At 36.4% G+C, this 16061-nt stretch overlaps 1 protein-coding gene and 1 pseudogene across 2 annotated transcripts; both read left to right on the top strand.

Annotated features, from left to right (window-relative positions):
• The first annotated feature begins 5500 nt into the window (after nucleotides 1-5500).
• On the top strand, nucleotides 5501-8460 carry LOC118062293 (wall-associated receptor kinase-like 1; annotated as a pseudogene).
• A 2332-nt stretch (nucleotides 8461-10792) lies between these two features.
• On the top strand, nucleotides 10793-15379 carry LOC118061751 (probable receptor-like protein kinase At2g42960). Of its 2 annotated transcripts, none has more exons than XM_035075303.2 (8): nucleotides 10793-11401; nucleotides 11996-12730; nucleotides 12826-12930; nucleotides 13114-13236; nucleotides 13457-13627; nucleotides 13717-13846; nucleotides 13985-14194; nucleotides 14873-15379. In XM_035075303.2, the coding sequence occupies exons 2-8, from the start codon at nucleotides 12069-12071 to the stop codon at nucleotides 14993-14995; spliced, it is 1524 nt and encodes a 507-aa protein (XP_034931194.1). In that variant the 5' UTR covers nucleotides 10793-11401; nucleotides 11996-12068; the 3' UTR covers nucleotides 14996-15379. The 2 variants fall into 2 exon arrangements, with proteins under 2 accessions (XP_034931194.1, XP_034931195.1); XM_035075304.2 differs by having other exon boundaries at nucleotides 11991-12730.
• The last annotated feature ends 682 nt before the right edge of the window (nucleotides 15380-16061 follow it).

Here is a 16061-nt window from a genome sequence, read left to right as displayed (position 1 = left end):
GCAAGCTCTGAATAAAATGGAATCTGTTCCTGTCGGGGCTAGAATGGTGGCTGGATACATAGATGGACATTTGATTTGCCTTTGCTAGAGAAATCGCAGGGACAGCAGCAAGACTTTAGCTGTCCAATGCTCAATGCTGCCTCATCTAGTAACAACAGCTCCAAAGTTCAATGTTTCTGCAACCTTACCTTCTTGAAGGATGTCAAGGTATGTATTTGTATCACTGTAAAACTCCACCTTCTCTTGATTTTGACTTCAATCCGAAAAGGAAGGAGAGGGAAGGATACTTGACTTGGATCCTTCACCTTGCTAGACGTTGATGAGGGCGATGTCCCTGGTGCTTGCCCAAAGCCCACGATTTGCCGAAATGCGATTGGCAGCTGGGGTTGCCATCGACATGTGTTCGGAAAATCTCCAGTTGCAGTGGGCCTCACAGGTATGGCCCTCCGTCTCAAATCCTTCTAACGAAACCTGGTTTTACCTTAGCTGTGAAACTAATGGAACATGATTGAGTCCTCACATAACTCTTTTGGAAAAACTAAAGATTAAAATTGAAAAAAAAACACCTGAGATATTTGTTTTTTTATGTTAACATAGTAAGTAACTATTCTCTAGTCTTATGTCACCGCTGCGGGTTGGATTAAAAATCAATTATAGCATAAAAAAAGGCAAGCAATTTTTTTTTTTTTTTTGCAACAAAATTTTTGGAATGGTTAGCAAATCTTTAATTGATTTATTGAAGAATCACAGGTTTTAGTAAAGTGTATTCGCTGTAAAATAACCATTTCAATCTAAAAATTACAGGTTTTAGTAGAGTGTATTCGCTGTAAAATAACCATTTCAATCTAAAAATTTATGTTGTTAGGTAAAATTTCAAAATATGATTTATATTATTTTCTAATATATCCTCTTAAGTGAAAGTCCTTTAAACTTGAATTTTGCACTTATCTACATTACCTTGTGCTTGATTTTTTTATTAAATAAATAGAAATGATGATATTTGAATTCTTGATCGTTTGATGATTAAGACACTGATACAATGTCAAAGAATCATCTCAACTCAAAAGCTTAAACTGTTAGATGAGGTTTCAAAATATGATTTATATTATTCTTTAATATTTATTAAAAAAAACATTTAATCCATTCAAAAAAAATCTCACGACATGTTCAATGCCAAGCCTTTATCAGTTGCTCCGATTAAAATCTGATATTGCTCAAAAAAGATTTTCAAGCCACCAACATTTTAATTTAAAAAAATAAAATTAGATGGTTTTGCTTTTTCTACTTATATAAATATGAGTTAACCTACCATATGGGCAAAAAAATATGCAAATGAAGATGATTGTATTAAATGTCAAGAAAAAAAATATTATATATATAAAAAATTTAGAAAGTATCAATTTACAACTAAATAAAGATATATTAAATTTAGGGTTATTAATAAAGATATATTAAATTTAGGGTTTTTGAATTGATACGATGATATATTAAATTGATACAAAGATATTTAAAACTAAAATTTTATAAAAATCTAGAAAAAACAATAATATATTAAATTAATACAGTTTAACTCATTAAATTTAAGAGTGTAATCATAGATACAACTAGAATAAGCTAACCTGTGGAGTCATTTGTCTTTTTCTTTTTTCCTTCCATTTTTCGTTCCTGATTAGGCCTTTACACAGGCTCAGGTGATAAGAATTTTTGAATTAAATTAAAGAATCTGGTGCATCAGATGAAATTTAAGGCTAAATTAAAAAGTTCTCAAAAAATTAAAAGTCAAATTAAAAACAATATTTGGTTCGTGCCACGAGCCAGAGTGTGAGAAAGCTCACCACATTGGGGCGGCGTGAAAACGCCGGCCTGGGTTATAGCCACCCCCAGCATCACGAATTGTAAGCTAATAAAAACATTTTTTCATTACACGATAAAAAAAAAATATCCAACGACAAAACTTTTTTTTTTGTTTTGAAGGATAGAAATGAGAAAAGAATTGCAATTGGTGCCGTCCACATTGTGAGTGTGTCCAACAATGTATTGCTATAAGTTTTTGTTTTTTGTTAATTAAAATATTCCTCTGAAATCACTGGGTGTTGGCACAAGTTTTGCATTACTGTTTTGCATTATTGGACTGGGGTGGCTGTACAAAGTAGAAAAGAAGAGAAAAAACTTCAAATTGAAGGAAAAGTTCTTTAAAAGAAATGGTGGTCTTCTGCTACAGCAACAATTATATATGTTCAGGTGAAGTAAATGTCAACACAGCCAAACTGTTTAGGTCAAGCGAGCTAGAGAAGGCCACCGACCATTTTAGTGTGCATAGAAAGGTTGGACAGGGAGTGACGCGGGACAACAAATAAAAAGAATTAAAGCAAGAAAAGAAAGAAGCTTTAGGGAAAGAAAGAAGTTAGAGAAGAAAGAAAGAAGCTTGAGAAGAGAAAGAGAGGGGGATTGGATGGATGCAAAACTTGCAAATTTTCATTAATCATCAAAAGTCCCTTAACATTTAGAAAAGTAGGGTATTTATACTAAAACCCTAACTAGAATAAGCGGTTGGGCTTATAGCCCACTAAATAAAATACTTAACATTAATTAAATCAAGCCCAACAAATAAAGCCAAATTAATAAAACCCATCTAAAAGTTCATATAAATTAAACCCAAAACATAAGTTAAAGCCCAATTTCTCAATGGTTTGGACTATCCTCCATCGTCTATGATCATGTGCGTGCATAAATAATATTTCCGATTCGGTGTCCCCATCAATTCTCCCGGGGTTGGAAGAACTCGACCCCGTCGAGTATAGGTCAAGACAGCTCCGATAATGCTCTCAATGACAAGGATCAAGCTGTTGTGATGTTCCTCTGATAATCGAAGTATAGTCTGAATCTGGTCCTCAAGTCCATATACTGGGATTTGCTGAAGTTCACCAACCCTGGTAAAAACAACTTGTGCATTCAAAGTAGCATTAATATGTTCCTTTTGTGCCAAAGATATGGATAATGAGGTAGGGGTATCAAAAGGAGAATTAGGGATGGGTTGTATTTTATAAATACTGAGGTCTTTCATGTTCAAAGTAGAGCTAATATCAAAGTTTAATGGCAATTTAATGACATAAGTATTTGATTCAATCATTTGCAACACTTTAAATGGTCTAGCACTACTTACTTGCAATTTATGCTCGGTTTCCAAAGGACACCGTTCAGGTCTAATCTGTATCATGAAATAATCTCCAACATTAAGTGCATCATGATATTTAAGAAAATCAACTCGAAATTTGTATTGTTCATTACTTGCTTGAATTTGTTTCATGATCTCAATATGCAAATTATGAACTCTACCTTGTAATGACTCAGTTAACTTAGACATCCTATCATGAGGAGATATGGGAAGGTGTTCTATCGGCTCCTCAAGTTTGTAACTATGAACACTAAATGATTGAGGGTGTGGAATGAGACAAACATTGTTTGAAACTTGTGTAGATATGGTATGGACACAATCAAGTAAACTAGGATTATCTTCATCTTCCTCATAACGTGCATGTGGTAAGGGGTCAAGAAGCTCAACATGTTGCTCTAAACTTATGATATGCTGGACACCAAGCATGTGGGGTGAGGAATCAGATAATTCAGGAGGACTAATATCATGAGACTCTTCTAATACCATACTTATCTCTATAGGTGATTCCACTGAAGAGTTCCTTAAAATTTCCTCCACCATTAAAGCAGACATATCAGACTCTTCTAATACCATACTTATCTCTATAGGTGATTCCACTGAAGAGTTCTTTAAAATTTCCTCCACCATTAAAGCAGACATATCAGACTCTTCCTTAACCTCAAGCTCAAGCTCATGTGGGTTTATAGTGTTAAGTCCCTCTTCTTGCACATCCTCGTCATCTAGGTCACTAAAATCCTCAAGATTAGGCTCATACACTTCAACATTACAATATTCTTCTTTACCTAGATCCTTATGTTTTTGGATGACTAAGGGTTTCGAGGTGCAATCTAAAGAGATATGACCAAAACCTAAACAATTAATACACTTAACCTTTGAACTCACCTTAGACACTGCATTGAAAACTCGTTTACCCCTATCTTTCTTACAAAGTTGGGCGCTATTAGGATTAGGTCTATGGGGTGAAGCACCTAACAAAGAATCATTACTTCTGAATTGGGACCTAGTAGGGATACTAGAAGAGTCCTGATGATTCTTCCACTGATTCTTTGTGACCAACTTGTAGTCTTTAACTAAGGTATAAGCTTGGTTAAGGGTAGATACACCTTGAAATACAACTTCTCTTCTAAGATCATCATTTAAGCCTCTACAAAATCTACGCAAAGTCATGGCTTCATTCTCTTTTATGGCACATCTAATCATGTAATCATTAAATTGCGTTATATACTCATTGATAGACTTATTCCCTTGTCTTAGATTGTTCCATTGGTCTAAGAGTTTATTCCTATAAGACTGGGGTATGTACTTTTCCTGAAGTTTTTGTTTCATTTTGATCCAATCAGTTATAGGAGGTTTACCTCTTATCTCTAAACAATCCTCAACATCTCTCCAATAAATTTTGGCTCCATCAATGAGTTTCATCTTAGCAAATCTAACTTTCCTATTATCAGACAAGTTATGCCACTCAAAGAATTGATCCATATCACGAATCCACATATCAAATATCCAAGGGTCATGACGACCGTCAAAAGTGGGGGCTTCTATTTTGTTAGGACTCAAGACTCGCTCATCAAAGTCATCATGTTTAGAGTAACCTAAATGATGGTCATATTGGTGTCGCTCAGAGTGATCTTGTCCATAATGATTATTCTTGTGATATTTATTGGTCTTTGAGTACCTTATTCGAAAACTCTCTTGGGGCTCAATTCTTCTAAACATGTTGATCACCTAAGTTTGCAGTTTCTTTGAAATGATCATCAGGGTATCACTAAAGGTTGAGTCTACAGTAAGTGTAAATTTGAGCTTAGACACTAGATGATCGTGACACAAATGCATGCAATACTAACTTATAAATGGAATTGAGATCACAAATGGTTCTTGCATGTAAAATCACAATACAAAAATAAAGCTATTTTTTTTTTAAATGTGGAGATTAATCAAGAACAAATTACACGAATAAAATTGTAAGCATGTAATACTAGATTTTTTTTTTTTGTGTAAATGATTAATCAAACACGATGTCACAAACGAGAACTTATAATTATCAAATAGAACAAGATATTAGCTATCACTAATGAAAGAGGTTGATGAACATAATTAACAAATAAAAATACTGATGAGGATTTTTTTTTTTTTTTTTTGGGAATTTTTTTTTTTTTGGCACAAAAAGAAATATTAATGATAATTTCGAATACTAAGTGCAATACCAAAGAAGTAAAAATCAACAAACCAAAGAGTAGAGTAATTTACCGACCAAGATTTAGTTGTGGAATTTATCGCGGATGGACCGTAGATTATGCAGCAACTGATGTGGCAATAATTGATGACATGGCGATTCTGCTGACATGGCGAACAGTGGTGTAGCTGTCTGAACTGCTGATGTGGTTCCAGATTGATGACGTGGCGGATGACGTGGCTCCAGGATGCTGACGTGGTTAGCCTGATGACGTGGCAGCTGACGTGTCTAGGTTAATTAAAATTCAGCGTATGTTTCTTTCTTCCTTGGCTGCTGCGATTTGTTGTTGCTGGCTTCTGTGACCTGTTGTCGTTGTTGTCGGAGGCGGCGCACGAAGCCTGCTGGTTCTGATGGGTCTGGCGGTGCAAGGGAAGAGGTGGTGGTGCCTGTGGTGGTTGCGGCTGCTAGTTTGGAACTGAAGACAGGGAACTGTTGTGGGAGCGGCGCCGCGGGTTGTTAAGGCAGTGAATCGGCGTGTCCTTTTGATCGTTGGTTGTGACCGGCGCTGATGTTGAATGGCCGATCGCTCTGTGGGATTGATGTGCAGGTATACCGATGGTTGCGACTGATGGTTTGGAACCGAAGACAAGGGCGGCGCTGTGGGTTGTTGTGGGTGGTTTTGTGTTGCCGAGGCCGGAGATCCACTGATGTCTCCTGCGGTGTCAGTCTGGTGGTTGCCGCTGGTCTGTGTCGGAGGTAGCAACTCGGCGTGGATCGGTGGATTTGCAGGTCTTCTCGGTGGTGGGTTTGTCGCTGTGACGGGTGGAGGCGCCGCTGATGGTAGAAGCGCCGTTGATGGCAGGGGTGCCTCTGTGACTGGCTGAGACGTCGCAGATGGCAGGGGCACCGCTGCTGGAAACCCAGTTAGTCGCGGATGAACAGTAAATTTTTTTTTCGATGAACAATAACTTTTTTTTTTTTTTCAGATTAGTTGTAACACATAGATCGATTAATTGTAAGAACAATTAAAAGCCGTGCTCTGATACCAAATTTGACGCGGGACAACAAATAAAAAGAATTAAAGCAAGAAAAGAAAGAAGCTTTAGGGAAAGAAAGAAGTTAGAGAAGAAAGAAAGAAGCTTGAGAAGAGAAAGAGAGGGGGATTGGATGGATGCAAAACTTGCAAATTTTCATTAATCATCAAAAGTCCCTTAACATTTAGAAAAGTAGGGTATTTATACTAAAACCCTAACTAGAATAAGCGGTTGGGCTTATAGCCCACTAAATAAAATACTTAACATTAATTAAATCAAGCCCAACAAATAAAGCCAAATTAATAAAACCCATCTAAAAGTTCATATAAATTAAACCCAAAACATAAGTTAAAGCCCAATTTCTCAATGGTTTGGACTATCCTCCATCGTCTATGATCATGTGCGTGCATAAATAATATTTCCGATTCGGTGTCCCCATCAGGGAGGCCAAGGGACTGTTTACAAAGGAATGTTGGCAGATGGAAGGATTGTAGCAGTGAAGAAATCGGGATTTGTTTGCGAAGGAAAACTTGAAAAATTCATCAATGAAGTTGTAATTCTTTCACAAATTAATCATAGGAACGTGGTTAGGTTATTAGGTTGTTGCTTGGAGACCGAGGTTCCTTTACTGGTCTATGAGCTCATCCATAATGGAACCCTTTCCCAGTATCTCCACGATCAACTCGAGGATCGTCTCCGCTAACGTGGGATATGCGTTTAAGGATTGCCATAGAAGTTGCAGAAGCTCTTTCTGCCTATTTACCATCGTGACATTAAGTCTTCCAACATGCTCTTAGATGATAAGTACCGAGCAAAAGTTGCTGATTTCGGAATCTCTAAATCGGTTGCAATAGACCAAACTCATGTGACCACACAGGTGCAGGGCACATTTGGGTACTTGGACCCGGAATCCTTCCAGTAAGCCAATTTACCGAGAAGAGTGACGTTTATAGCTATGGAGTGGTGCTTGTTGAGCTCTTAACCAGACAAAAACCAAACTCTTCAACGAGGTCGGAAGAAGATGGAAGTTTGATCTTATATTTCATGCTTTGTTTGGAGGAGAATCGGCTTCGAGATGTTATTGATGCAGAACTTGTGCTGCAGGCTCAGAAAGGGGTAATCGTGGCAGCTGCTAAAGTTGCTTATAAATGCCTCAACATAAACAGGAAGAAAAGACCAACCATGAAAGAGGTCACGAAGGAGTTGGAGGACATTCAAATATTACAGAACGATTTCAATGCCAATCCACAGAATTGTTATGAAGATGCTGAACACCTTCGGTGTGATTTATCGGAGACAGGCGATGCTCTTTCTCCTTCAAACTCAATTACCAGGTAAAATGTTGGTAAAATCAGATGATTTCTTTCTGTAAAATAGTATGCAGACTGGTGATAACTTTCAGGTTTGATTGATTTCTTATTAGAAATATTGCTTCAATTTGGTAGGGGACGAGGACAAGCTGGATATAATATAACATAATCTTTATTTTTAACTGAGAACTCTATGTTTCGAACGAGAAGCACCACTCTGCCTCGCTTCTTTTCCTCTTTCCTTTGCTTCATAATCTGGTGCAAGTAAAAATGGCAGATACAGAGATGCGACGTGTACGATGTTCCATGAGAATTTGAAAAATAATAATAATAATGTTTTTATATTGTTGTAATTTGTTAATGTTTAAAATAATTTTATAAAAATAAAAAATTATTATTTTAATATATTTTAAAGTAATAAAAACTTTAAAAAATAACAAGTAAATTACTCTCTTACACCTCGTGAATTATTCCAGAGCCAGAACCATCTCCTTCTCCTCATCATTGCAACTAGCACCTCCCTCCATCATCATCACCATCTCGACAAACCATGCTTTCATGTAGAACAAGAGGACTGTCTGTGTAGGCAAAATAAATGAGCTCTGGTTTAGGAATGCCATGCGATTAAAATTTAAAATACGACGCCATTGAACCTGGTGGCAGGAGGCTAGCTAAAGCTGTGTATAAATTACCTGCCTCCCAATGCCCTGCCATGCTACCACCTCAATTCCACTGTCTCCTTAAGAACACTGTGCTTTCCCCCTGATATTCTACTCTTTTCCAGTGCATGTATCTATAGATTTTAAATTTCGTAATATAAAGCATGGCAGAGCTTGATTATGTCCGTTACGGGAGCAAATAAATAATGGGTGAGAGACTGTAGGTAATGGAATGTCTGTGGATAGAAAAGATAAAGCGACTGACAGCATTCTGAACGTGCTCGTGCTGGAGGAATCCAAGAAATTTGTTAATAAAAACCCTAATACCAAACAAAATAAGATCAAGACTCGGCTTCTTCAGGTCTTAATTCTTTAGTGAGTGTGAAAAAAATTGTTCTGCCAATGATGCATTCTGGAGCCTGGAAAATGCGATTGAATAGAGGGGCCTTGTTCTTGGTGTTCTTAGCCACTTTTACAACACTTCCCTTTTTATATCAAGAGTTCCGGTAGCCCTTGAATTTTGATGATTTTAAATCCAGAGCTTTTTTCATGCATGAACAGACCCTGAGATGCTTTTCTTTCTTAAGAAACCAAAGATATCTTCCCAGTGTTTTGCACTCGTTAGAGGTTTTTGTTCCACCAAAGTCCATGGTTTTTGTGTGGAATGGGGTTACGTGGCACAAAGATTGTTTTTTCATAAATTATTTTCTATTTATAAAGAATTTATACAAAACAAATGCCTCCTAAGAGTTAGATATGGTATAATTCAAACCTAAACTTACTACCTAGTAATCCTAACCAGCAATTTTTTTTTTTTTTAAGAGGCAATTATGTTTTTTTTTTTTTTTTTTTTTTATGGTAAAGGAAATTAATTAAGAATTAAATATTAAAAGTATGACAAGGGACAAATTGGGAATATGGAGGATGATTGCTCAAAATATGTCACGTGATGTGTTGGTAAATGGAAAACATTAATTATATGTAGTGTTAGAATTTGTTGATGAAATAAAATTTCTCCAATTCTTTTTTTTTTCCTTACTTGAATTAATAAAACATATATAAAAAATAAGAGTCTAAGTAAAATGAGAAAGTGTTATGGTTCATGGCATGGTAGGCTTAGCCATGTTGACTTTAGTGCTATTAAAAGAATGACATGTTTAAATCTAACTCGCTAGAAGCGTGAGTTAGATTGCTAGTTGAATATGTATTTTGTGAGGTAATTTTAAATTCTATTTCTATGTTAATATGCTTTTTATTGTGATGATTATGAAAAGTTAGTCTCTGAATGAATAAAAAAAAAAACAATAATCATTACTTCACATTGTTATCTGGTAAAGGAGTTTTTTCCACGTGCCATTCACGTAAGCACGTGCAAGGCTTTTAGCAAGGCAAGTGGCAAATGGAAGAGAGGGATCTAACTAGAGCTGCCCTTTACCATGAGGAGTCATGCTTCACATGATTTATAGTGATCAGACGGTTACAATTGGTCATGTTAATTAAGTCAAAGTTGTGGAATTTGTGGGAGACATCCATGATGCTTCGAGCCAAAGCCTCTTTGACTCTCCCCACTTTGGGGTGGCCTTTTCTACTTCCGAGCTCTAATTAATTTAAATATTTATTAATATCAAAAGGCTCTTTTGAAGTCCAATGTATTAGGTTAGTCGTATGCATATTGCCATAATTGCCCTTAATAACCGTTGCAACATTATTTAAATAGATACAGTAAAACCCCAAACGACCTTCCTAAAAAAAGCTAAGCATTGACACCAAACATTAATTAAGATGCAGATAACACCTATGCTTTTTTTATATTACTATTAATTAGCATATTTCATACCAATTTAAATCAGATTTTAAAACAAATCTCACTATAATCTAATCTATCATTGAGTTAAAATTAAAATAATAAAATATAATAAATACCATACATATCATGTAGCCCAGAAAATATATAGTAGACATATAGTTATGATGGTAGAGTTTTTTTAGAAAAATAAAATATTTTATTTTTTATTATAATATTTTTCTAGTGTTTTTATTATTTAAAGAGAAATGTATTTCCTGGTTTATTTTTTATATTTAATATTATCATAGCTTTTTAGTTTTTTCTATATAAATAGATGTTTTTATAAGAAAATTAATATTTATCTATTATTTATTATAATTCTTTTCTAATTTTTAATTTTTTAAGTTTTTGACATATAACAAACAATTTTATTCATCATCAAATTCATCATGGAAGGAAGATAAAAAAAAAAAAACACGCTCACACACACACTCACACACATATATGTATATATATAAAAGAATAAGGACAATTTGGTAAAAGTAACTCATGGACAAGCTAAGATTTGGAGCTCCCTCCTGTTGAGTGGACCCCCTTTTGTTTTTCTTTTTTTTTTTTCCTCTGTGTCCTTCCCTTCCATGTTTGTTTTTCTCCTTAGCTTTTGTTGGGCTCTCATTAGTAATCTTTTTCTTTCTTTCTTCACCTAGTTATAAATGCCACCTCTGTTCACTTCATTTTTGCTTTACATTCACTGTTTCTCTCTCTCTCTCTCTCTCTCTCTCTCTCTCTCTGGTTTCCTCCATTGCAAACAAAGTTTCCTTTCCAGCTTTCTGAAAGGTCCCTCTATCTTCTCTCCACATGCACACAAAGACCCACCAACCATTTTTTACCCATTTTATCTTTTGTAAGACCCAATAATCACCCTCGTTTATGTTTCCACCCCCTCTCTCTACACATTTTGCCTTGAAAGATTAGATTTTTGTCTGTCTTTCTTTGCCATTTCTTTTTTTTATCATTCACAAAATTCTTCTTCTTCTTCTTCTGTTTTGGCCCACTGGAGGCCACAACCTGTGCTTCTAAACTACTACTGCCTTTTTTTGGTTACTGGGTTTTGGGTGATTTGTGTTATTTCAGGTCTACATTGGCCTATCTATGCTTATTGAGTCTCACTTGCCTAAAAAAAGAGAAGCCCTTTCTTTGCTTTTGTGGGTGCTCAAGGAAGAAGATCAAGGGGGTTAGCTTTCACACTCAGATCACTGCAAAGGTAAATGCTTAGCCTATTTTTTTTAATGTTTCTCGAAGGTTTCACATTTCTCTTTATCTGTCTCTTACTTGGATCGTAAGTGATGCCTTTTGAGAACTTATTCCTTTTCTCGTAGTTTTGAGATTTGTGATTTAACTGCTTGTGACTTATGGGTCTGGGATTGCTTTTTCAGTGAACTTTGAATTTGCTTTCTTTCTTTCTTAGACTTTTCTGGAACTGGGTTTTTGTCGATTTGTCAAATGCCTTTGGTGTTTGGATGCACTGCAAAGCTTAAGAAACTGCCAATTGTTATGCAAATGAAATTATTTAAATGTCCTGTGGATTCTTTCTTATCCCTTCTTTTGTTTGATTTCTTTCTGTTTGGTTCCTTTTAAATAGGCGTAGATGAAGCCAGGAATCTATTCTACTCAATTTCCGGTGGATTAATTTTCCTTACCTTTTATTTCCCTTGAGGTTTTAGTGTTGAATCAGGAAAATAAAGCTTTCTTTTATCAATAGGTTGCTTCAGTAGTTAAATTTAGGAAGTGTTTGTTTAACATTTTGCTCATCTATGAAGTTCAAAATTTGATATCGGTTGGTCATCTTAAAGTGCAGGTAGATATCTTTTAACTCTTGGTATAAAGTAAGATCGGCAATTCAGACTGTTGTGTTTTCTGGAGAACCAGGGATGTCATCTGAGAGTTTGAATGCTGAATTATCAAAGAAGACATCAGTTTTGGGTTTGAAACTATGGGTTTTAATAGGAATATCTGTAGGAGTGTTTATAATTTCGATTCTTTGTGTCTTATCTGCATGGGTTACATTTCAGAGGAAATCTAGGAGATCAGTGGACAAATACTGCCATTCCAAAATACCAAATGTATCGAAAGATATTAAGATTGACAGGGTTGGGGTTCAAAATCCCAATGATCACCATGAAAGTGCATTTCTCACGATCAATGATATATCGAGTGACAAGAATTCAGATAAAATGCTAGCTCATTTGGGAATGAGCAAATCTAGTGATCATGACATTGCCAGCCAAAGCAGCTCGATTTATCACAACGAGAGGGCCTGTAGTTCACATTCTGGGGAAGAAGGAAGCTCTGGGACTGTTCGGAAGCAATCTTCATTATCATATGCAGGACTTGTCACGGCCTCTCCCTTAATTGGCTTGCCAGAAATTTCACACCTTGGATGGGGCCACTGGTTTACACTTAGGGATCTTGAGTTTGCTACAAATCGTTTTGCAGCAGAGAATGTGCTTGGTGAGGGTGGATATGGGGTTGTTTACAAGGGTAGACTAATAAATGGAACTGAGGTAGCAGTAAAGAAGCTTCTTAACAACCTGTAAGGACACTTTGAAGATGCTATCTCTTACTTTTGTGATGCTATGATCTGTTTTATTAGTTATTTAACAATTTATTTTGGAATGGAGGTTTTAGGGGACAGGCAGAGAAGGAATTTAGGGTTGAAGTGGAGGCTATTGGTCATGTTCGACATAAGAATCTTGTACGGCTTCTTGGCTACTGCATCGAAGGAGTTCACAGGTATGAGGCATTTACCCCTGTTAATTTAATTATTCTGTCTTCCACTCACTTTAGTCATGTCATTGTTACTGGGTGCATGAAGCTATATCTGTGGTGTGTGCTTCACAATTCTTCCCCAATATTGCTTTGTTGATCCTTGAGCTTTGAGTGTGATTTTTTTTCATACAAATTTTATCTGCTCAGGATGCTGGTGTATGAATATGTGAATAATGGGAACTTAGAACAATGGCTGCATGGGGCAATGCAACATCATGGTACGCTTACTTGGGAGGCACGCATGAAGGTCCTTCTGGGTACTGCTAAGGCGTAAGTTCTTAGCTCTATTCAAACCACATTTGTCTAATATATCAAAACTAGCTCTCTTAAATGGCCTAGTTTGGACAGTTTTTTTATTCATTTCATCTAAAGTGATTATCTAGTTGTGGTAAAATAAACTTCTTTAAAAGATGATGCAGAATAGAATTTGATTTTTTTTCCCTGGATGTCTATACAAAGATGATGAAATTGTTTTGTAAACCTGATGCAGGCTTGCTTATTTGCATGAAGCAATAGAACCAAAGGTTGTTCACCGAGACATAAAATCAAGCAATATTTTGATTGACAATGAGTTTAATGCCAAGGTCTCTGATTTTGGATTGGCCAAACTCCTTGATTCTGGAGAGAGTCATATCACAACCAGAGTTATGGGTACATTTGGGTATGTGTTTAATTTTTACTTCCCTTTGCAATAGCCTATGTTTCTCTCAGCGAGGATCTTTTGATAGGAGTCTCTTTTTTGGAATTCAGTTATGTTGCACCAGAATATGCTAATACGGGCATGTTGAATGAGAAGAGTGACATTTATAGCTTTGGAGTCCTGCTACTAGAATCAGTTACTGGAAGGGACCCTGTGGACCATGGCAGACCTGCTAATGAGGTAACATATTCTTTTATCTACATTGAGTTCACAATTCCTTGAAACTGTCCTTGTGTGTGTGCGCCTCCTGTTGAAAAGTACTTCAAATCTTTTTTGTGCAAGAGTTTTTGCTTAGCTCCCATCAATTGCTTATGCCAGGTTAATCTTGTTGAGTGGTTAAAAATGATGGTTGGGACAAGAAGATCTGAGGAAGTTGTGGATCCAAATCTTGAAGCTAAACCAACAACGCGTGCTTTAAAACGTGCTCTTTTGGTTGCACTTAGGTGTGTCGATCCTGATGCAGAAAAGAGACCTAGAATGACTCAAGTTGCAAGAATGCTTGAAGCTGATGAGTACCCTTCTCGTGAGGTATGATTGTTTTTTTTTACCCGGGCAATCCCTATAAAGTGCTTTGTCTAGAAGGATAGGTCTCCTGGGAAACTGTTTACCTTGAGCTCCTTCCCTTTTTGCTAATTCTGCAAATTACCTGACCTTATGGTGCAAGGTTGGACGCTTGTGTTGGACACCATTATGAATCTGTCTATGAAGGTCTTGTTATTCCTCTCACACAAAGTTATAAAATCATTTATTGATTATGATAACGTAGACCCTTAAGCAAGCATTATGAGGAGGGTAACTTTTACATAATGGATAAGACCATTTGGTTTTACATTTGAAGACAACTCTTCCATGTTTCCAGACATACAATTTTCCAAATGCTAGTATTTTATTGTCTACTGTTTGGAATTTCAATTAACAAAACAAACGCAAGCAAGTGCAATGGCTATTTTCTATGTAAGCAATTGTTTTATATGAAACCCAAAGTACCATAAACTTCAGAGAGAAATTCACCATAACTGCATGTGCTGTTTTCCCTATTCTGTTGCCGAAACTTCTCTCAAATTAATCAGATGTTTTCCTGTCATTTATGGACTATTATATCAATCTAGGGATGAAGGATTCAAAAACTCCATTTTTTTTTACCATGTTCATGATATCACAGTATCACAAAGCTCATGAATTTATGACTCATACAATCCTATGCAGGATCGGAGGAACAGAAAGAGTCGTACAACTAGCATGGAAATCGAATCCATGAAGGACTCAACAGAAACTGAAAACAAGCTAGTGGATCCAGAGAGCTGTTTATCTGAGACAACTAACGGATAGGATTGACGAACATGACCAGGGAGAAGGATTGCCTTCTCATGCATTAAATTAAAAGATTTCAATAACTCATCGATAATATACAACCTAGATGTTTGTTTTCTTCCTGCATGGAAGAGGGGTAGTGGATCCAGTTTAGGTTATCTTGATAGTGGAGTGTTGGCGTCGTTCCACACTGCCTTCAAAACACACCAATGGGGAGAGTGCTTTCAATCCCGCAACAATAGTAACTTAGGAGAGAGAGAGATGTACAGATGTTTGCTGATCCATGGGCTTTCTTTTTTCATTATAGTGATTATAATTATTTATGGTTCTTTTAATTTGTTGTTCACTTGGTTATATAGATCTTGGGATGGTGAATGATTATTTCTTGATCACTTTTCCTTTTATTTTTTTAATGATTTCATTGATCAAAACGAACCGTAAATAACCAAGTTGGGAGCAGGCAACGCTGCTTCTTTTGCTCTTCTCAATTAAGGCTTTGCCAGCTGCGTTACAATGATGCATGCTCCACTGCTTGATCCCTTCTGATCACCACACTTGATCATCCGAATCCCTGATTCTCTCGGTGCCTTTTAACATGCTATGATGACTCGTCCCTCGAGCGTGGAGCACAAAGTTGAGTTTTCATAGCCTGGTAAAATTCAAGTTAACCACAAAAGCTGGGATATCGGCTTTCATGTTTATGCTCAAGGTATCGATCAAGAACACCTTTTCACTTCTTTTCGACTCATCCAGCATGATAGCTAAAGAATGAACGTGCAATTGGATTCTTCCAATGTTCTGGTTATCGAGATTCCTTCGGCTCTACGCGTAAGTTTCGTATTCTTTTCCGTTAGTATCAGAGGAATGATCGTGCAAAGGCTAGCTGGCCACTAAATTTGAATTCAGAGGAACCCAACTTTTGACTTTATTGTCCAGGATTGGACAAGCAACGGTCTGATTCTGGACATTATTCTTGAGCATCATTTTGTGACAGGCTCTCACGCAGTTCCAATCGTTAAGGTCATCTTTATGTTTTTTTGCGGTAAGAGTAGGTCACCTGCATGCTGTACTATGCCAGGCCTGC

Source organism: Populus alba, chromosome 5 (genome assembly GCF_005239225.2).
Source record: "Populus alba chromosome 5, ASM523922v2, whole genome shotgun sequence".
Taxonomy (NCBI): Eukaryota; Viridiplantae; Streptophyta; class Magnoliopsida; order Malpighiales; family Salicaceae; genus Populus; species Populus alba.
The sequence above is the reverse complement of the archived record's forward strand: the minus strand, read 5'-3'. Positions and strand labels throughout refer to the sequence as shown.